The 22,715-nt window shown below is 45.5% G+C and overlaps 1 protein-coding gene across 8 annotated transcripts in view; it reads right to left on the bottom strand.

Moving 5' to 3' along the window:
* LOC147107033 (serine/threonine-protein kinase BRSK2) overlaps positions 1 to 22,715 on the bottom strand; it is a 1,115,513-nt gene that overhangs the window by 739,120 nt on the left and 353,678 nt on the right. For all 8 annotated transcript variants that reach the window (XM_086008028.1, XM_086008027.1, XM_086008038.1 and 5 more), the window contains exon 2: positions 2,458 to 2,552. In XM_086008028.1, the coding sequence (XP_085864154.1) occupies positions 2,458 to 2,552 (95 nt within the window). The remainder of the gene's footprint in view (positions 1 to 2,457; positions 2,553 to 22,715) is intronic.

Raw genomic sequence — 22,715 nt, 5'->3', positions numbered from 1 at the left:
CGGAGAGCGGCGGGGGGGTGGGGCTCGGAGAGCGGCCGGGCTCGGAGAGCGGCGGGGGGGGGGGGGCTCGGAGAGCGGCGGGGGGGGCGGGGCTCGGAGAGCGGCGGCGGGGCTCGGAGAGCGGGGGGGGGCTCGGAGAACGGGGGGGGGGGGCTCGGAGGCGGGGCGGTGATTAAGCAAACTTTGGCCCAGAATTTGTGGTAGCATTTGCCGTCATTTTGCTTTTGAAACTGACTGCAAGTTCAGGATTTGGCGGAAATCCCGATGTTGCAATCTGTCATTCACTGCTCCTCCACCGGCTGCACTGTGCTTCCTTCCCCCCCCTCCCCCCCAAACAGAGCCGGCATCAGTGAAATCTCTAAAAAATCAAACAGCGTATTGACTGCTAAGCAAAGATTATGACCCTGAAAAACTAATTTAAATTTTTTGCAGTGTCCATTTTATCTATTTTCATAAAAAATTAAAATTTTTAAGCAACTTTAATTTGTTCATCTTTATTTCAGGTTTGCCTTTTGTGAGAGCGGCAATCTTTGTTTTGTTCTCTAACATTTTAAAAAAGTTAGAAGTGGATAATTCCCCCCCCGACAGTCTCTCTCTGCCGCCCCCCCACCCCCCCAGTCGCTCTCTCTCTCTCTTCCAACAACAACATGCCCTCGAAAAAGCCTCGGCAACGCCGGGCTCACCCCAGCTAGTCAAATATATAATAGCAGGTCATTAGATTCAGAATTTGTCCCCCTCATCCACTTCAGGCACTTGAGTTACTGAGTTCTCATAACTAATGGGATAAATTCCATATTCAATGCCTTGTCATGAAATATGTTCCATATAAGCATCACAGGCTGTGCCTAGGCATTTTCCGTGTATTAGCATATGAACAATTTATTTAAATGAGAGTTCAAGAGCAGGAGGTAAACAAAACAGAGCGCAGCTCAACGTGAAGAAATTCAGCTTTCAGTACACATTTATCGAAAAATACTGATCTTTACTCAGGAGCATCTAAAGCAACCTGTTCCTTCACAGCACGCTCAAATCACGCAACCGAATAATAAAATCAGCCGTACATTTGCGAACATTGATTATAAAAGTTATTTCAACTTTAATGCAGTCATTTTAAAATTAAATTACCGTTACTATTTAATGCTGCCACAAGGACACAGACCTTTAACTGTATAAAATTGGTAGTAAATTGATAATTAGCTGACCTAAAATGTTTGCACGTGTGATTTTGCAGCAGCAGGGCCATGAATGTATGCTACTGGAATATAAAGCTTTGAAGAGCCTCTTGGGAAAAGAGGCAGAAAATGGGATTAGAGCAGATAGCGCCAGTTGAAGAGCTAGCACTGGCACAGGTGTGACAGGCTAAGTGGCATCCTTCTGTGCTCTATGGCTCTGTGAGTGTCAAGGGATTATACTGCAGCATTAGTCACATGATAAGGCTTATCGTTCAGGTCAAACATTATCGTAACCAATTAGACCATTCTTGTTACATTACTGCATCCTACTTTAATCTATTCCACACAGCTGGTAAAGTCCGAATAAAGTTCAATTGAAACTTAAAATGGTTCCCTTTACTGCCAGGTTCTTATTTAACATTACTGCCGAATATCTTCTAAAGTGTCCGCCTCCTTTCATTTTGTTCTAGCTGTGAAACATGATAAGAGAAATTCACTGAAGAACAGTGGATACAGAGTCCGGTCACGTGGCACAGCCACAATGCGACAACAGCAAGCACAGTACCTTACCGTACACTGATAATGTCCTAATATTATGTACAACACTGGGGGAGAGGCAATAAAGGTTTATAAAGCAGAGAGTCAATATCTAGAGTTCTACTGACAGTCAAAACTGCTTATGTGGTTTATGGTGTTAGCTGAACTCCCCTGATTTAATTAGCTCCTTGGAGCTCCCCCAAAACTATCTACTGAAAACTGGGTTGTTTTCACCTGGGCTTTAATTTCACAAATGTTGTGTCAGCCCATTTGTCATTAAAATAAACCTCTGGTGCACTTTCTCCTGTCAATAATTCTACCAGCATGCACGTTAGGCGTGAAAACTAAACAATGTGAATTTCTCCCCAAGCTCCCTTCTGCAAATATTTTGCCCTGTGTAAATTTCCCAATATACATTATATGTAGGGATTAGAAAGCTGTGCACTAATAGGAAACATGAGGCACTGGATACAAAACTTAGCATCAGCAAAACTCAAAAACACTTCATAATCAAATTCAGTTTATTGCACTATACCCACTGGATACAAGTTTACGATGTATCAGTTTTCAACAAGACTAATACAGTTTTTCATTCCATTGTGTCTCTGCAACAATTATTACTGATTAATATGCAGGTACAGTATGGGTTACGACAGTGTACTTGTTTAATATAATGAATGAAATTAATTTTGTTAAGGGGTAGCGTTAAAGTGGAGAATGTTATTGAAGCCTCCCATTAGGCCGTTACCTTCATTAGCACCGACTCACTGAGCTTCTCCCGGTTGACAATCTTTATTGCGACCTTTTGACATGTTACACAGTGGACTCCAAGCTTCACCAATCCTAGTGTAAGAAAAACAGAGGAGAAAGAACTAATTAAGAACCATTTAAGAACCGTTTCAATACCAGCATCTTTTAAGTCCAGCAGCAATAGACATTCATAATTATGAGATTATTACTAACTACTTTACTAAAAAATGTCGTTAAAAGCATTCAAACGCCTAAACATCTCAGAGCTACTGCATTTGCCACTGCGACCAGGGTTCACAGATATTGTGCTTCATCTGGGGAAGATGCTAGCAAGGATTAAAATGTCGATGTCCCTAAATCAGTGAAGAAAAACATCCTTTCATGTATACTGACTACAGAGCAGAGTATTGCTGCTGAAATAAATTGAGATTGGTTTTCAGAATAATGTACACAGTACAGTCAGTTCAGCAATTCTGTTGAGTTGTAATCAGACAGCTTTACCTATAAAGAATTTAATTATTTCAAGTGAGTTATCTGGCCATAGCAAAAAACATAATCGTCTTGTATCTTCCTCTTCTAAATTTGATTTGAATTTGTTTTCCCCTTTTCAGCTGACTCTTATTCTTTATCTCTCATTCAACTATCAGATATCCATTGGAGAAACAGTAGCATTGGGAGATTGGTATCCACACACTGGCAGCTCAGCTCAGGGTTTTCTCACTCCTTCAGGAGTTGTGAATGCACAGAACACTCACTAGTATAGTTGGTAGTCAGCATAACAAGGTTTTGTTTTAGGAGGGGTTAAGTCATTGCATGAGATTTCAGAAGCAGTCATCTAAATGGAAAAACTTCCAGATTTAAGTTGCAGACAACAATGGCCTCCCATTTGTTATATCACAAAATTGAGGCTCATGGAATAGGTGGGTCAGTGGCAGCTTGGATAAGGAATTGACTTAAGGACAGAAAACAGCGAGTTGTGGTTAATGGCTGTTTTTCAGACTGGAGGATGGCAGACAGTGGTGTTCCCCAAGGGTCAGTGCTGGGGCCACTGCTTTTTTTGATATATATAAATGACTTGGATATTGGAATACAGAGTAAAATTTCTAAATTTGCTGATGACACCAAACTTAGGGGTATGGCAAACAGTGAAGATGATACCAATCGACTGCAACAAGACATAGATAGGCTAGCAGAATGGGCAGACAAGTGGTAGATGGAATTTAATATGGAGAAGTGTGAGGTAATACATTGACAGAAGGGAGAGAGAGAGGCAATATACACTTAATGGCACAGTTTTAAAGAGTGTGCAGGGATAGAGGGACCTGGGAGTTAATGTGCATAGGTCCCTGAAGATGGCGGGACATATTGAGAGAGTGGTTAGCAAAGCATATGGGATATTGGGCTTCATAGATAGAGGTATTGAGTACAAAAGCAGAGAAGTTATGCTGAACCTTTATAAAGTGCTGGTTAGGCCACAACTGGAGTATTGCATCCAGTTCTGGTCACCACACTTTAGGAAGGATGTGAAGGCCCTTGAGAGGGTGCAGAGGAGATTTACCAGAATGGTTCTGGGAATGGGAGATCTTAGCTACAAGGACAGGTTGGAGATGCTGGATTTGTTTTCATTGGAGCAAAGGAGGTTGAGGGGTGATTTGATACAGGTGTACAGAATTATGACGGGTTTGGATAGGCTAGACAGAGAAAGGTTGTTCCCACTAGTTGATGGTACAAAGACTAGGGGACACAGATTTAAGGTTTTGGGCAAGAGATACAGGGGGGATGTGAGGAAAAACTTTTTTACGCAGCGAGTGGTGATGACCTGGAACTCGCTGCTGATGGAAGTGGTGGAAGCGGAGACACTCAATGTTTTCAAGGGGAGACTGGATAGGCACTTGAGAGAAATAAACTTGCAGGGCTACGGGGATAGAGCGGGGGAATGGGACTGACTGGATTGCTCTGCAGAGAGCCGGCATGGACTCGATGAGCGGAATGGTCTCTTTCTGTGCCATTATGACTCTATGACACATCCAAACATGGCAACATCTTTGGTTTTTCAGACTGATTATCCACGAAGTGTTAGATTTTGAAACCATAGCCTGCAATTTCCTGGAACGTTTCAGCATAACTACAGCTCAAGAGCGGCATTGTCCCCATTTCCTCCTGAGAAAATTGCCGCACAACTGATTTACGCCAGTTTTACACTGAAGCATCTCTAGATGGGAATTTCCTGTCTGCCAAAACCATCTGCCACTCATTTAGCTCCACCACCATGCAAAAAACCAGCACACGAGTTTTCAGAATTTACATGAATAACGCGCTGGGATAGATTTACGCCCAAATATTTAAGCTCAGCTCGGCCAAAAGTCACCTTATATCGGGGTAATTGAGATTTCTGAAGTTTGACAGCGAGTTTCTCCACAATTTTTTTTCCTTACTGAGTCCTGCATTATACATAACCGAAGCCCTGTCACAGCATCGGTGCACCCAAAAATTTTCCAGACACTCCACATACATTCAGAAGGACTAAATGGCCTTTCCAATAGGCGTACCCCTGATCTTCAGAATAATAGAATAGGAAGAGGAGCAGCAGAGGCAAGAGGCTGCAAGAGCCATGTCAGAAGGCACAACAACAACAACTTGCATTTATATAGCACCTTTAACATAGTAAAACGTCCCAAGGCGTTTCACAGGAGTATTAGAAGTCAAAAAAATGACACCGAGCCACACAAGGAGAAATTAGGGCAGGTGACCAAAAGCTTGGTCAAAGAGGTAGGTTTTAAGGAGTGTCTTAAAGGAGGAAAGAGAGGTAGTGAGGCAGAGAGGATTAGGCAGGGAATTCCAGAACTTAGGGCCGAGGCAACAGAAGGCACGGATACCAATGGTGGAGCAATTATAATCAGGGATGCTCAAGAGGGCAGAATTAGAGGAGCGCAGCTACCTCAGGGAGTTGTGGGGCTGGAGGAGATTACAGAGATAGGGAGGGGCGAGGCTATGGAGGGATTTGAAAACAAGGATGAGAATTTGAAATCGACGCGTTGCTTAACCGGGAGCCAATGTAGGTCAACGAGCACAGGGGTGATGGGTGAACGGGACTTGGTGCGAGTTAGGACACAGGCAGCCGAGTTTTGGATGACCTCAAGTTTACGTATGGTAGAACGTGGGAGGTGTTGCGTTTGCAAAGATAATCCAGAGGCCGTAAGCAGAGCTCAGTTCATGTTGCTTTTAATGGCTGAACTAAACACACTCTACAGGCAAAAGCAATCGAATACCTATATCCAATGTCAGACACAATACAACGATAATAGCACTATCAAACTCCATGTGCTCAGGCCAAGGCAATTGAGTACCTATCACCAATGTCAGACATAACAGGAGGTCAGCCAGGAGTGTGTTGGAAAATTCAAGTCTAGAGGTAACAAAGGCATGGATAAGGGTTTCAGCAGCGGATGAGGCAAGGGTGGAGGCGGGCGATGTTGCGGAGGTGGAAATAGGCGGTCTTAGTTATGCCGCAGATATGTGGTCAGAAGCTCATTTCATAAGAACATAAGAAGTAAGAGCAGGAGTAGGCCATTCGGCTCCTCGAGCCTCCTCCGCCATTCAATAAGATCACGGCTGATCATTGACCTCAACTCCACTTTCCCGCCCGATCTCCATATCCCTTGATTCTCCTAGAGTCCAAAAATCTATCGATCTCAGCCTTGAATATACTCAACGACTCAGCATTTCAGGGTCAAATATGATACCAAGGTTGCAAACAGTGTGGTTCAGCCTCAGATAATTGTTAGGGCGAGGGATGGAGTCAATGGCTAGGGAACGGAAACAATGGCTTCAGTTTGACAATGGTACTGACAGAGTGACGTCACGAGCACAGCAACACAACATCACTCAAAAGTGTAACTACATCTGGTAGGGATGTTAAGCTTAGAAGGTCATTTTTAATAACTCAGATTTTAACAATGGCTTTGTGACACTAGTGTTGAATGCTGCCCAAATTGACACCATGGTGAAAGTGTGCAAAATAATCTTAGTTACTGGATGTAGCAATGGTGTTGCAGCCTTTACTTAGTTCCATGTAGAAATGAGATGCTAAACTAGAAAGTAGGCCTGGTGGTAAAATGTCAGGGATCTAAAGTGGACAACTGTGAATTCAAACCCAGATTTAACTGAGATTCACACTTCTTTCCCCTCAATTTGCAAGTTTTGATGGTTCTTGCCATCCACTAAATGATGCAAGGCGGCTTGCTGTGAAGCTTCCTGATTTTATTAAAAAATCCCCAGCAATACAGTAGGTCTTTATTTTCTGATGAGAATACACCATTTTAAAATGAGCTTCTAAAGTTGCAAGACAAATGGGCAACAACTGGCGGCACTGCATTTGCGCTTGTTCTTCTACAGTTTTAACATTCTGGCATAGGCAACGGAGCAAAAAGCTCGAGTATCAGGAAGCAGAAAACGGTGAAGAAATCGGCTGGTTAAGAAAAAATTCCATCTGTTTCTGCACTATTGCCAGAGGTGAAGGTCTTCGACCATTAACTCTATCTAATCTGCTTTGCTTTGTTTCACATTTCTCGCGAGCCGTTTAAGCATCTCTGATTTTGATTCTTTGAATTGCGGATTACTCAGAATGCACATGAGCACTTTTTAACGCTTTGGCAACATGTCCTGCTGCATTGTAGAGGCTCAACCAGTGCTATGGACCAACTGTTGGGAGCATTCTGCCTGAACACCAACCCAACTCAATCAGAAAAGGGCTGCAGATTGTTCAGTCCTTCAAATGAACCTGCTGAGCTTGCAGTAGAATGGGTGCGGAGTGCATGGGACTGAAAAACAAATCTAGCCTGGCAGTGAGCTTTATCTCTTGTGCATACATTACCACAGAAAGGCTGAAACATAGAAACATAGGAGCAGTAGGTGGTCATTTGGCCCTTCGAGCCTGCTCCACCATTCAATATGATCATGGCTGATCCTCTATCTCAAAACCATATTCCCACTCTCTCCTTTTTTGTCTAGAAATCTATCCATCTCCTTCTTAAATATATTCAGTGACTTGGCCTCCACAGACTTCTGTGGTAGAGAATTCCACAGGTTCACCGCCCTCCGAGTGAAGAAATTTCTCCTCATCTCAGTCCTAAATGTCCTATCCCGTATCCTGAGACTGTGACCCCTGAATCCATGTTGAAAACTACTACTTGCTGCAAGTTCAAATCCTTCTGTGAATAAAGTGAACACTACAATTTCTCACTTGTAATGATAGATGACAGGAGAGGTTTACACAAGCCAGGGCCTGCATCTTCGCCACAAAATCAGATGGAAAACAGGACCACAAGAGTATAGAATCCTAAGTTTCAATGAACACTTGATGCACTGGGCCAAATCTTGCTGGAATGGGGCATCTCGCTGCGTGTGCTGTTAGTTAGACTTTTCCTGCATCTTTCCACTCGAAAAATGTTTGTCCTGTAAGTTGCGAGGGCAACGATGCATCTGGGACCTGACTGAACGGTGGGACCAACAGGGAGATTTAACCAATGAGATTTAAGGATCGAGTAAGAAACAGATGAACAATAAAAGGAGGGTGCGATAGCAAAATACTGGATGCTGGAAATCCAAAATAACAACAGAAAATGCTGGAAAAACTCAGCAGCCCAGGCAGCATCAGTGGAGAGAGAAACAGAGTTAACGTTTCAGGTCGAAGACCTTTCGTCAGAACTTTCGTCAGAATAAAGGAGGGTGAATCAGAGTCAAATCAAGTAGAGAGAGAAATGAGAGGGAACGAAAGATTGGATTAAGAAAAAGAAAAAAAAAGAGACAGAAAGGAAAAGTAAGAATTTAAAATGTATTAAATCTCTAAGAAGAATTGACTGCATGCAGGAATGAGTCTCAACAGATTAAATTGTTCCCTTTCTGGGCTGGAAAGGTTGATTGCCATTGCATTAACAGTGATCACATCGTTAATAGAATACTTACGCTGATAAGTATCAGCTCTAACTTTCTGCGGCGAGTTTTTTTCACGTTTAATGTGCAAATCCAGCAAGTTCTTAAAAATAACGGGGAGGGTGAGAGCGAGTTGCTGTTTGTGCAAAGCAAAAGGCGGAGCGGCACAGATCAACCAGCAAGTTATGGCGATTTGCACGCGTGGCGAATCTCTATTCCCCTGAACTGGCCAATTTGTGCATTAATAACGGCGTGCGTCGTCAACTCACCGTTACTTTCCCAGCAAGATTTGGGCCAATGTTGCCTTCAATGCATCTTTATCTTTGCAACCAATACACTGTAATGTTCGGGCAGGTATTTCTGGGTTAGATTCTCTGTACAGGTACTAGGAAAGGCTTTTGTAGCAGAGCACTAATTAGGCACAAAGTTGCAAGTGGGCCCTTCAGCTAGATACAAATGTTTCCAGCAAAGCACAGCACTCAAGATTCTTTTATATTGGGCCTTATTTTCCGATCCCTATGGGTGTGTACGAGCTGTGTACACACCCGTAGGGGCATCGGAAATGCCGATTGCAGGCATGTGAAGCGCATGCGTTAAAAACCGGCATTTCCGATCTGTCAAGAATGCTCTTGACAGATCAGACGCCTGCCCTGGAGAAGGGCCTTTGTGGGTGGTGGGGAGGGGGGGGGGGGGGGGTGGGTGAGTTCCGCTTTCTGCGGAACCTCCGCCCGCTGAAAACCCTTAGAAATCTTACGCCTGGTAAAAAGCAGGCGCAAGGCCTGCTTTTACCAGCATAAAAGAGTTGAAAAAAGTTAAAACAAAATTCATTTATAATTTTAAAATACTTTTAAAAAGGTAAGTTTATTTTTAGCCCCATAAAAAACTTTAATTATTTTTTTCAAAAAATTAAATTTTTGTTTAAAATATTTAATTTAATGTAATTTTAACTCATTTTAAAAACATGATGGTTTTGTAAAATTTATTTAAAGTTTAACTATGTTTTATCATTGATCTCCATTCATATATTTGACAGGTCTATGTCAAAAGTATGAAGGGAGATTCCCTTCTGCTATTGGCTGGCCTGGCCCACGTGATCCCAGGGACACTTGCGAACAGCCTGCGCCTGTGGGATACGTGGGCCCTGCGCATTTCGACTGTGGAGGCGCCCAGGAGCGGAAGTGTCCGGACCTCGGGAGCCCTCAGGTAAGTTAGTAGATTTTTTTCCAATAGGAGGCCTCCGCACGCAGGAAGCCTCCTATCAGAAATTACGGGCCACTATCCGTTAACCGGCATCCCTCCCTGGAGGGAAGGATTTTACTGTTTGTTGTGAGCTTGATCCTGGGCCTTCAGCTTAGCATCTTGTTGCAAGCAAGGTATTGTCCAATTCAGTCTGTTCTGCTGTCAACATAGAGAACTAAATTTGTAGGCAAGTTCCTTATCAATTGCTCTTCCACCAGACTTTGCCTGTTTTACAGATGTATTTTTAGTGCTCTGTAGTCTTCCGCTTCTTCACCACCTGCAAGTTCCTCTCCAAGGTCACACACCATCCCAACTTGGAAATATATCACCGTTCCTTCATTGCCGCTGGGTTAAAATCCCCAACAGCACTGTGGGAGTACCTTCACCACACGGACTGCAGCGGTTCAAGGCAGCAGCTCACCACCACCTTCTCAAGGGCAATTAGGGATGGGCAATAAATGCTGGCCTTGCCAGCGACGCCCACATCCCATGAATTAATGAAAAAAAACAATAGTGATAAGGGGCTGGCTGAGGTGACGGTGCTTTGGAATCAGAAAGCAGAATTATTTAGGAGTACAAAAAGAAAGTATGCGTTTGTTTGGAAAACAGGAAATATTTTCAGTTTAAATCAATAGAAAAACTAGGATTTCAATCAGAGAATAAATCAATCATATAAAGTTGGAAAACACAGGTGAAAATCAGAAAAAAAATGAATGTTAGGAAGAAAAAGCATATTTTTTCCAGAAGGAAATAGGACAGCCCTATGTTTTTTTACAAACAGAAGAAAGAGGCACAAATCTCCTGATAGATTACACAGAGTGAGGCCTCCTGCTGTCCGGCTTATAGTACAGAGAATCCTGGTTTCTGCCAGAAATTTGTACATGGAAATCATGCCTTTACCAAATTTGTAGCAAAGGAAGGCCAATATTTCATTGAGTGGACAGTACCGGGAGGCCTCGCTGCTGCCTGACATACAGTACAGGGACTGGAGTTCTGCCACACCTGCAGCAGAGAGAGCCAAGCCTCCTGCCAGAAACCAGCTGCTGTGCTTCTGACAAATTTACAGCACAGGAATCCCAAGCTCCTATGAGACAATAAAGAGAATCCAGGCTCCTGTCAGACACACAGTCCGGAGCACAGACTCCTGTCAGACACACAGTCCCGAGCACCGACTCCTGTCAGACACACAGTCCCGAGCACCGACTCCTGTCAGACACACAGTCCCGAGCATCGACTCCTGTCAGACACACAGTCCCGAGCACAGACTCCTGTCAGACACACAGTCCCGAGCACAGGATCCTGTCAGACACACAGTCCCGAGCACAGGATCCTGCCAGGCACACAGTCCCGAGCACAGGATCCTGTCAAGACACACAGTCCCGAGCACAGACTCCTGTCAGACACACAGTCCCGAGCACAGGATCCTGTCAGACACACAGTCCCGAGCACAGGATCCTGCCAGGCACACAGTCCCGAGCACAGGATCCTGTCAGACACACAGTCCCGAGCACAGACTCCTGTCAGACACACAGTCCCGAGCACAGGATCCTGCCAGACACACAGTCCCGAGCACAGGATCCTGCCAGACACACAGTCCCGAGCACAGACTCCTGTCAGACACACAGTCCGGAGCACAGGATCCTGTCAGACACACAGTCTGGAGCACAGACTCCTGCCAGACACACAGTCCCGAGCACAGACTCCTGTCAGACACACAGTCCCGAGCACAGACTCCTGTCAGACACACAGTCCTGAGCACAGGATCCTGCCAGACACACAGTCCCGAGCACAGGATCCTGTCAGACACACAGTCCCGAGCACAGGATCCTGTCAGACACACAGTCCCGAGCACAGGATCCTGTCAGACACACAGTCCCGAGCACAGGATCCTGTCAGACACACAGTCCCGAGCACAGACTCCTGTCAGACACACAGTCCCGAGCACAGACTCCTGTCAGACACACAGTCCCGAGCACAGGACCCTGCCAGACACACAGTCCCGAGCACAGGATCCTGTCAGACACACAGTCCCGAGCACAGACTCCTGTCAGACACACAGTCCCGAGCACAGGATCCTGTCAGACACACAGTCCCGAGCACAGACTCCTGTCAGACACACAGTCCCGAGCACAGACTCCTGTCAGACACACAGTCCCGAGCACAGACTCCTGTCAGACACACAGTCCCGAGCACAGACTCCTGTCAGACACACAGTCCCGAGCACAGACTCCTGTCAGACACACAGTCCCGAGCACAGGATCCTGCCAGACACACAGTCCCGAGCACAGGATCCTGTCAGACACACAGTCCCGAGCACAGACTCCTGTCAGACACACAGTCCCGAGCACCGACTCCTGCCAGACACACAGTCCCGAGCACAGGATCCTGTCAGACACACAGTCCCGAGCACAGGATCCTGTCAGACACACCGTCTGGAGCACAGACTCCTGCCAGACACACCGTCTGGAGCACAGACTCCTGTCAGACACACAGTCCCGAGCACAGGATCCTGCCAGACACACAGTCCCGAGCACAGGATCCTGCCAGACACACAGTCCCGAGCACAGGATCCTGTCAGACACACAGTCCCGAGCACAGGATCCTGCCAGACACACAGTCCCGAGCACAGGATCCTGCCAGACACACAATCCCGAGCACAGGATCCTGTCAGACACACAGTCCGGAGCACAGGATCCTGTCAGACACACAGTCTGGAGCACAGACTCCTGCCAGACACACCGTCTGGAGCACAGACTCCTGTCTGATGTACAGTCCGGAGCAGACTCCTGTCTGATGTACAGTCCAGAGCACAGACTCCTGTCTGATGTACAGTCCAGAGCACAGACTCCTGTCTGATGTACAGTCCAGAGCACAGACTCCTGTCTGATGTACAGTCCAGAGCACAGACTCCTGTCTGATGTACAGTCCAGTGAAGCCATGCTCAGACTATCCATTGGTCTCATCAGAATGCCACCAAAGCTCTCAGTAATAACCATTTGCTTTAAAACGGTGGTCAACACTGCCAACACCAAAAGCCTTAACATCTGATAAATCTACATTGAAATAAACATCCAGCCAGAAAAGACAATCAGCCTGCAATTACTTGAGTAATATCAGCATTCATTATCTGCAATTAATGTGAAATTAACTTAATTGGTGATGCACAAAGCAAAGCTCTCATCATCCAGATACCCCTTTTAATCATTTGATTTGACTGACAGTCTAACCACAGTATCGTGACCAGAACCAATATTTTATTTTAATTATCCATTGTTTAAGATTACCAGATGTGCTCCAATCTCTCGGTTACTTAAGTTCTTTGCTCGACTTCAAACTGAGCAAAATAACCTCCTCTACAAACACAAATACAAGTGTGTAATTAATTTGCTTCCAGATTGATTTTCACCACATCATAAGGAGGGGGAAAAAAAAAGAAACTTAATTTCACGCCATAATATTGAGTGAGTGCACTTCAACCGATCGATCACAAGTAATCTGTACAAATGTTGTCCCACGGATGAAATGAAAGTTGCTATTTTGAAGCAAGGGATAAAAACCTTTGATGTTGTAGAACCCGAGGGTGATGTGACAGTAATTCAGCTCCACTGTACTGTGAATATCTGAGGAGCAGTCCTTCAGCGGAGTTTGACTGGACCTGCTCCCAAAATAGAAAGTGCTGGATCTTTTATCCCCCACCTCCAACTTTCTCCTTGCAGGGACACGGTTCACAGACAGCTGCTGCGTACTGGTACCGTGGCCAAGTTGTAATCCTTTCACTGAGAGCAAAGGTAATGAACGTTTGGCAGGCTATTTCACTGTGGGTAACAGGGGGAGAGGGAAGGGGGTATTACAACCAAGCCCCATCTAATCTTCATTCAACATCCACACACACACACTCATGCCAACAGGGGTCACTGGGCAGTAATGAGGAAGGCGCTATCTGCCTAATTTTTCCCTTCCAGAGAGGCTGCTGCTGCCCACAGCTGAATTCAGTTAACGGAGTAGGCCAGGGATATAAAGCAAGGCCTTTCTGGTCTGTCCGGACAGTTATGTGCTGCTTTTACTTAATCATCAGGAGAGCTAAATGTTCTGGTACATCTTTCCAGCACAAGCGCGATGGGCTGAATGGCCTCCTTCTGTGGTGTATGATTCGATGATCTTGAGATCAAGATGCCACGAATTCTACCATGTTGCAGTGCAACCAAGAAAAGCAAAGGGTGAAACCTTTTCCTTTGAAAATTAAATTCTTTTTATGCTGCCATACAATTAATATTTCTCAGGAACACACAAAACATGGAAGGCCTGAATTTTCAAGTAGGTAGATGGTATAGCTTTACCAGTCAGTTAAGTTTACCATCACTGATATTTTCCATTGTCAGTGGTAAGTCCCTCTTGCTTGTGGTGTGTCACCATTATGATGGAATAGTAAAGGAAATTCTGTCAACACAAAGTGCAACGAAGCGTGCGGCAGAGATGACAACTTCCCTTATTTTAGACAGAGACCCCAAGCTTTCAAGCAAACTTGAGCTGCTAAAGTTTTCTTATTGCTTTGCTGATTCGAAATCTTGTGCATCAAAAGGAGGATTTTCTCACCCAACTCTGCAACTTCTCAACCTGACATTGCAATCAGGGGAGGGGGGTTGGGGTCAAGCGAATTGTTAACTCTGGGCGTGGAAATTCTCAAAGAAAATCCCAGGCAGCTACCACCAGAATCAAGGCAAAGTTAACCTGCAGCAAAAATAACACACATCCTTCCTCCAGATAAAATTTAAAGAATTCAAACACGTTACCATTGTACCAACTAAATTCTTCTTGAGGCTTGAAAGTAGAGTTGTAATGGAAACCAGCACAAGTGACCTGGCTGTAACCGATCAAAGTATTTGCACAAACACTCATTTATGAGTTATGTAGAGTTGGCACAGACAAGGCTGTATTGGGGAGTCCACAGCCAGTACACAGAACAGAACCATGAAGCCAAAACCAGAGTTTTACCCAGGGAAGGGGAAAACATGAAGGAGAGTTCTTCCTGAACAACCTTGGAGCAGATTCTGCTTTACGACGATGATGGTTATAACTGCTTAGCAAATGTGCTGGTCCGCAGCCATTTTAAAGGAATAAGGCGGACACATCACAGGACATTAGGGAGTGTACAGGATGAGGAGTCTATGGGATAAAGGGGGAAGAGAGATGTTGTGGGATACACGAGATATAAGACAATACTATGCAGCCACTGTCTCTTGGGCAAGACATTAAACCATTATGCTCTCTGCTGTGCATGGCTGATGTAAACACTGGACACTCACTGGAAACAGCAAGAGCATTATAGAAGTAACAGTACTAATATTTAGGGTTGCTGCTTTTAGAATTGCAATCGGCATTTGGTGGTAAGAATTGATTTTTTTTTTTTTTATAAAGAGCAGCAGACTTAACATAAATGGCTTCCAATCAATAGGCGTCAGTCCCATGTGCATCATCACAACTACACGATTCTGCTTAAAAATTCCATGGCACTTGCTAAAATACACCTCATACTACAAGGTTTGATCAGTTCCTTATTCAGTTGGCATTTACCAAATAAAATTAGCTGAAATTAGGAATTAACAAAATACATTGTTAAATATCCAAATCTCAAATTAGAAATTGTAAAAGATAAGAGGTATGAATCTGATTTTTTTTTATTACTGATAATGATACAAGGGGCAATTATTGTTAAATGTATTACAAACTCAATTAATAGAAAGCACAGTAAAAATCAATGTAGTACAATCGTTTCCAGATTTTAAACATGAAAATAATATTAAACATAAAGGCTAATAATTTGCCCACAAAGATACAAATGAAAAATGAGGCAGTCCAAAATATCTCCACGCTTACTCACAAAGAAAATTACTTTAAAAAAAGCAGCCAAGTCCAAAGCACAATGACTCACCATTCTGTATCTTGAAAAGGAAACTGAGTCAATATTGCTATTTATTGTCTATGTAAAACAGGTACATAGACATAAAGCCTTAGACACAGGCATCTTTTCAGAACTATTGCTCATTACCAAAGTGGTGCACGGTATGCCAGAAGGAATTATTATATGGAGCCTCCTGTAAGGACTCTATTCCATTCTCCCAGTTTCTCCGTCTCCGCGGCATCTGCTCCGACGATGCCACCTTCCACACCAGTGTTTCCGACATGTCTTCCTTTTTCCTCAACCGAGGATCCCCCTCTACCGTGGTTGACACGGCCCTCGACCGTGTCCGTTCTATCTCCCGCACTTCTGCCCTCACCCCTGCCTCTCCCTCCCAGAACTACGATAGGGTTTCCCTTGTCCTCACCTTTCACCCCACCAGCCTCCACATTCAACGGATCATCCTCCGCCATTTCCGCCACCTCCAACGTGATCCCACCACCAAACGCATCTTCCCCTCCCCTCCCCTTTCAGCATTCCGTAGGGACCGCTCACTCCAAGACACCCTAGTCCACTCCTCTATCACACCCAGCATCCCTTCCCCTGGCACCTTCCCGTGCAAGCGCAGGAGATGCAACACCTGCCCTTATACCTCCCACCTTCCAGGGCCCCAAACACCCCTTCCAGGTGAAACAGCGATTTACTTGTACTTCTTGCAATCTAGTATACTGTATTCACTGCTCACGATGTGGTCTCCTCTACATTGGGGAGACCAAACGCAGATTGGGTGACCGCTTTGTGGAACACCTCTGTTCATTCCGTAAGGATGACCCCGAGCTTCCGGTCGCATGTCATTTTAATTCACCGCTCCATTCCCACTCAGACCTCACCGTACTCGGCCTCTTGCATTGTTCCACAGAAGCTCAGCGTAAACTCGAGGAACAGCACCTCATCTTCCGATTAGGCACTTCACAGCCTTCCGGACTCAATATCGAGTTCAACAATTTCAGATCATAACCTCGGCCCCTATTACATTTTTACTTATATTTTCTATCCACACCTTTGTTTTGGCCCTTCCCCCTTTTTTTCTCTCCCACATGGCAGCTGTCTCCCATTCTGCCAGCGCATTTCACACCTAATCTAGAGCCGTCTTTTGTCTCCACTAGTCCTATCACCATCTCGTCTGGTTTTGAATACCTCTTAATGTCTCTTCACTTCTCTTTTGTTCTTTGATCCCCATTTCCCAGCCCCCAAACTGGCCTTTTAATCTGTTTCATGTCCTGTGCTTTTTCAGTCTTGATAAAGGGTTTCGACCTGAAACGTTGACTCTATTTTCTCGCCACAGATGTTGCCTGGCCTGCTGAGTTTTTCCAGCATTTTCTGTTGTTATTTCGGATTTCCAGCATCTGCAGTATTTTGCTATTGTATGGAGCAAGTTGTTTCTGTCTTCTCTTTCTTTCATAACCAACTGTCTCTCTGGAGCCTCCTTCAGTTAAAGCAGCTGGCAGTCCGCTCACCTAGTTTCACAGGAAGCACATTGAACCAGAATGACATGGAAAATGCCAGTTCCTCAGCCCTTGTCCACAAGAAACAGCAATCACTGAGGGAATAGAGTGTACAGGATGAGGAGCCCATGGGATACAGAAAATACCAGAGGGGCTGTGGGATATTGAGGGTCCAAGCGAGGCTGTGAGATACAGAGGACACAAGACAAAATGCCATGGGATACAAAGCAAGTCTTGGGATGTAGAGCATACTAGATAACTAGCCATGGGATCTGGATGAGGAGGAACCGTGGGATCCAAAGGAAACCAAAGAAGAGAAGTCCTGAAATTTGGAATACACAGGAGGAAGAGGTGTGAGAAGGAGAATATGCAGAGTAGTCAAATACTTGGCCCATCTAACAAAATTTAAAAAAACTCTGGTTAGCCTCATCATTACAGGTGTTTTAGAAAAAAAGACAATCGGGGCTGGTTGGTAAATACCCAATGACCCAATTTTGCCCCTTCCACCTACATGCATTAGCACCAGTGTTAAAGTCAGTGGAAGTACAGGTTTTACTCTAATCAATAGCAAAATACTGCAGATGCTGGAAATCTTAAATAACAAGTAACACAATAGGGTTTCCCTTGTCCTTACCTTTCACCCCACCAGCCTCCACATTCAACGGATCATCCCCCGCCATTTCCACCACCTCCAACATGATCCCACCACCAAACGCATCTTCCCCTCACCTCCCCTTTCAGCATTCCGAAGGGACCGCTCCCTCCGCGACACCCTGGTTCACTCCTCAATCACCCCCAGCAGCCCTTCCCCTTCGCCCGGCACCTTCCCGTGCAAGTGCAGGAGATGCAACACCTGCCCCTTTTACCTCCTCCCTTCCCACTGTCCAGGACCCCAAACACCCCTTTCAGGTGAAACAGCGATTTACTTGTACTTCTTGCAATTTAGTATACTGTATTCGCTGCTCACGATGCGGTCTCCTCTACATTGGGGAGACCAAATGCAGATTGGGCGACCGCTTTGTGGAAAACCTCTGTTCAGTCCGTAAGGGTGACCCCTGTTACATCCGTGTGTAATTGAGACACGGACTGCAGGAGTTGGTTATAACAGGTGTTTACTGAATGGAGACAAAACTGGAACTACTATACAAAGTTACTACACAGGCTTATATACCGGGGTGGTCACTACTGGTACTGCAGTATACAAGGGCTGCAGAATATAGTTCCTTCTTCAAAGTACATACACTACAATTCCTCCCCTTTTAGCTAAACAGTACAATACATTCGATTAATAATTAAATAACATATTTACAATTACAGTTGCTATATACATTAGCTGAAGTTAAGCAATTATAAATTCAGTCTTTGAGGAGGCTTCCTGATTCTGTCCGGATAACACCTCTTTGGGGTATCAGGTTCTTCTGGCAAAGTTGATTCGGGATCAACGTCGTTGTTTGGTTCGTCTGCTTCCAATATCACCGATTCTGAGGTAGATGCAATTGGTACTTCGGTTTCATCACCAGGTGTATCGGATCGTGGTGTGGATTTGACGTTTTCCAGTGACTCTAGAATCTGGTCAGCATGGCGTCTTACAATGCTCTCTCCAACGTCCATGGTATACATTAGAGGTCCTTGCCGTGTGCAGATCGTTCCTGGCTGCCATTTCTCTGTGCGGTAGTCCCGGGCCAAAACTGGTTGACCCATCTTAAAACTCCTGGTTGGCCTTTCATTCATATTCTGAAACTGCCTGTTCTCCACATCTCTTCTGATGTTTGGCTTAACCAAATCCAAGCGGCATCTTAGTCTTCGATTGAAGAACATCATGGCAGGAGTTTGGTTGGTAACCGCATGTGTCGCATTCCGGTAGGCAAACAAGAAGTTATCCACCTTGTGTTGTAGGGGTATGTCTTCATTACACATTGCTTTGATAGCCTTCTTGAATGTTTGAACGAACCTCTCAGCCAATCCATTGGTGGCTGGATGATATGGGGCGGATGTGTAATGCTTAACACCATTGTTCTTTAAGAACCTCCGGAACTCTTCAGACACAAACTGTGGTCCATTGTCGGAGCAAATCTGTTCAGGCAGCCCATTTCTGGCGAATATGGTTCGTAAGACTGTGATGGTTTTTTCTGTGGTGGTTGAGGACATTTTTATTACCTCTGGCCACTTCGAATGTGCATCCACCACAATTAAAAACATCGAGTCCATAAATGGACCAGCAAAATCAATGTGCACCCTTTGCCATGGAGATGAGGGCCACTCCCATGGTGGGGCGTTTTGGACCTTCTGGCATCCTGTACAGCTCTTGGTCATCTCTTCGATTTCTCTATCGATTCCCGGCCACCACACAAACGCTCTGGCTAAGTTCTTCATTTTTACCCCTTCCAGATGACCCTCATGAAGCTCATTGAGCACTCTATCCTTCAATTTGGGTGGAATTACTACTCTGGATCCACACATCAAAGTTCCTCGGCACACTGACAGCTGTTCTCTTCTCGGCGAGAATGCTGGCAACAGTGGTTCGCCATGTGCTGGCCATCCCTTCACCGTTAAATCATAGACCCTGGAGAGTGTTGGGTCATTTTGTGTTTCCTTTTCTATGTTTGCATTCGTCACAGGTAGACATTCGACTATGGTCGAGTGGAATATCTCCACAGGATCCACTGCAGGTGCTTCTTCCACCGTCGGCAACGGTAGGCGCGACAATCCATCAGCATTCCCATGCTGTTTAGTTCCTTTGTACTCGATGTCATATTGGTGTGCCCCTAGGAAAAGGGACCACCTCTGTAGCCGTTGTGCTGTCATTATCGGGACACCCTTCTTAGGGTTGAAAATGGAGACAAGAGGTTGATGATCAGTTAGTAGAGTAAATTTCTGTCCGTGCAGGTAGTGATTGAACTTCTTCACCCCCCACACCAGGCTGAGGGCCTCTCTGTCAATCTGGGCGTAGTTACGCTCGGCTGCAGTTAACGAGCGTGGCGCAAAAGCTATCAGCCTCTCTGAACCATCAAGGGATTTATATGACAGTACCGCTCCAACGCCATAGGGAGATGCATCACACGCCAGTCTTATCAGTAGTGATGGGTTGTAGTGAGCCAATACTTCTCTTGAAGTGATCAGGCCTTTACACTTCTGAAAGGCCCGCTTACATTCATCGCTCCATTTCCATGCTACTCCAGTTTGTAGCAGGGCGTTCAGTGGGTGCAAAATTGTGGACAAATTCGGCAAAAACTTATGGTAGTAATTCACCAATCCGAGGAATGACCTCAGTTGCGACACATTTTCAGGCACTGGAGCCTTAACTACCGCTTCAATTTTGTCAGGGGAGTTATGTAACCCCTCTTCATCAATCACGTGGCCACAGTACGATATTTGCTTCTTAAAAAACTCGCACTTGGGGCGATTGGCTCGTAGCCCATGTTCTCTTAGTCTAGTGAGCACCTGCTCTAGGTTGGCAAGGTGTTCACTGTCATTTTCACCTGTCACTAGGATGTCGTCCAAGTAACACCGAGTCCCCGGAATCCCTTGCAGGACTTGTTCCATCGCTCTTTGCCATATAGCCAGAGCTGATGCAACTCCGAATACCAGTCAATTATACTGGTAAAGACCTTTGTGAGTGTTTATCGTGAGATATTTCCTAGAGGATTCTGCAACCTCCATCTGCAAATATGCTTGTGCTAGGTCAATTTTTGTAAAACGTTTCCCTCCAGATAGTGAGGCGAAAATATCTTCTATCCTCTGTACTGTGCGAAGGACTGGGTTCACCATCACCTTGAAGTCCCCACAGATGCGAACCTTCCTTGGCTCCTCAGACTTATTGTTTAACGTTTTCTTCATGACAGGAACGATGGGTGTCGCCCACTCGCTCCAGTCTACCTTAGTTAGCACGCCTGCATTCTCCAGATTCTCCAGCTCTGCCTCGACGGCTGGGCGAATTGCATACGGTACCGGTCTTGCTTTGAAAAACTTGGGAATTGCATTCTCTTCTATTTTTATCGAGGCAGTTACGCCTTTAAGAGTTCACAGTTCTTGTTGAAATACCTCTTTAGCGTTAGCCAAGATTTTTGACAATCGCCCAGGTGTGACGTCGTCATCCTTTTTACCAGCCACCGTCAGTGCCTGAATGGAGTGCCAGTCTAAACTTATCTTTCTGATCCATTCACGTCCCAATAATGGTGGTCCACCATCTTGCATGTACAGATACAATTTCTGTATTTCCTTGCCGTTGTATTCGACAGGCACCCTTATTTTCCCTCTGGGGTATACTTTCTGCCCCGTATATGTCTTCAAGACAATGGATGTGTCTTTCAAGGGTATGTGTGAGAATAGTCGCTCGTAGTCTCGTCGATTCATGACGGTCAGGGCTGATCCTGTATCCAATTCCATTTTGACTTGGGACCCTGCTATCGTGAGGGTGACCCAAATGGTTCGGTGATCCTCTTTTGTGATTATGTTGTGTAGTTTGAGACAGCTTAGTCTCTTGTTCCCGGATGCACTATCGCTCTTCTGGTCTTCGGAACTACTGTCCGTCATCTTTTGTACTTTCCTGTACTTTTCCTTAGTAGTCTTTTTGTTGTCGTTAGTCTTCTTCCCGGACCTGCAAACTTGTGCAATGTGTCCCATCTTTCCGCATTGCCTGCATGTTTTGTCCTTGGACCAGCAGTCCTTCTGGTCATGGGTTGTTCTGCCGCAGCGATAACATTTTTCAAATCCCCGTGTCATTTCATGGGTGCCGTATTCCCGTGGCTTTTGCTGTATTTCCGCAGCTCCCCTTGCTGCTGCTTCGTACGATACTGCCACACTGGAAGCCTTATCTAGCGTCAGCTCTTTCTGAGAGTAACCTCTTCTAGGTTCCTTCACTCAGGAGTCCACAGACAAATTTGTCCCGTAGGGTATCTGCCAGTCCTGCTCCGAACTGGCAGTGCTTTGATAGCTTGCGTAGTTCCGTAAGGTAATCAGCATTGCTCTCATCTTTATGCTGATTTCTCTTGTGGAATTTAAATCTTTCTGCTATCAGCAGCGGTGTAGGATTTAGGTGTTCCTGTAGGATATCAACAATTTCGTTAAAACTCTTCGCCATCGGTTTGACTGGAGTGATCAGGTTCCGCAATAAGCCGTACGTTCTTGCGCCCATTAGGTTTAGTAGTACCGATGCCTTTTTCTCATCGGCTACTTCATTTGCCTTGCAATATACTTCGACTCTTTCCACATACGTGGTCCAGTCTTCTATTGCATTATCGAAGGCAGTGATATTGCCAGTCTTCGGCATCTTGGAGATCTAAGATGGCGCCTCCCGCGCTTTGCCTTCTTCCCCGCTGGATTAAGATGGCGCCTCCCGCGCTGTCTTTTCCGCTGCTGCTAGCGTTGTTGCTGGCGTTTTTATGCCTTGATGGCGATGCCCTATGGTCTTCGCGCACTTCCCCCCCGCGCTGCTGCCAACGCTGCTCTCCGCGGTCCCCGTGGCAAACTGCAGCTCCTCGCGGCTTTCTGCGCTTCTAATTTCTTTTATTTTAATTACTGTTCCTGTCGTCAGAGCAGACCCTATGGGACACTTTCCTCCCTCTTCTCGGGTCTGTACGCTGCCCGGCTTCGTAGCACCGTACGCGCCCTGTGTGCTCCACCCTCTCGCTCTCTCTCTCCTCTTCCCGACAACGCTGCTCAGCCCCGTTGAAAAGCCACCCGATC

This window comes from Somniosus microcephalus, chromosome 15, assembly GCF_052327205.1.
Source record: "Somniosus microcephalus isolate GS21.2 chromosome 15, FLI_Smic_1.0, whole genome shotgun sequence".
Classification (NCBI taxonomy): domain Eukaryota; kingdom Metazoa; phylum Chordata; class Chondrichthyes; order Squaliformes; family Somniosidae; genus Somniosus; species Somniosus microcephalus.
The sequence above is the reverse complement of the archived record's forward strand: the minus strand, read 5'-3'. Positions and strand labels throughout refer to the sequence as shown.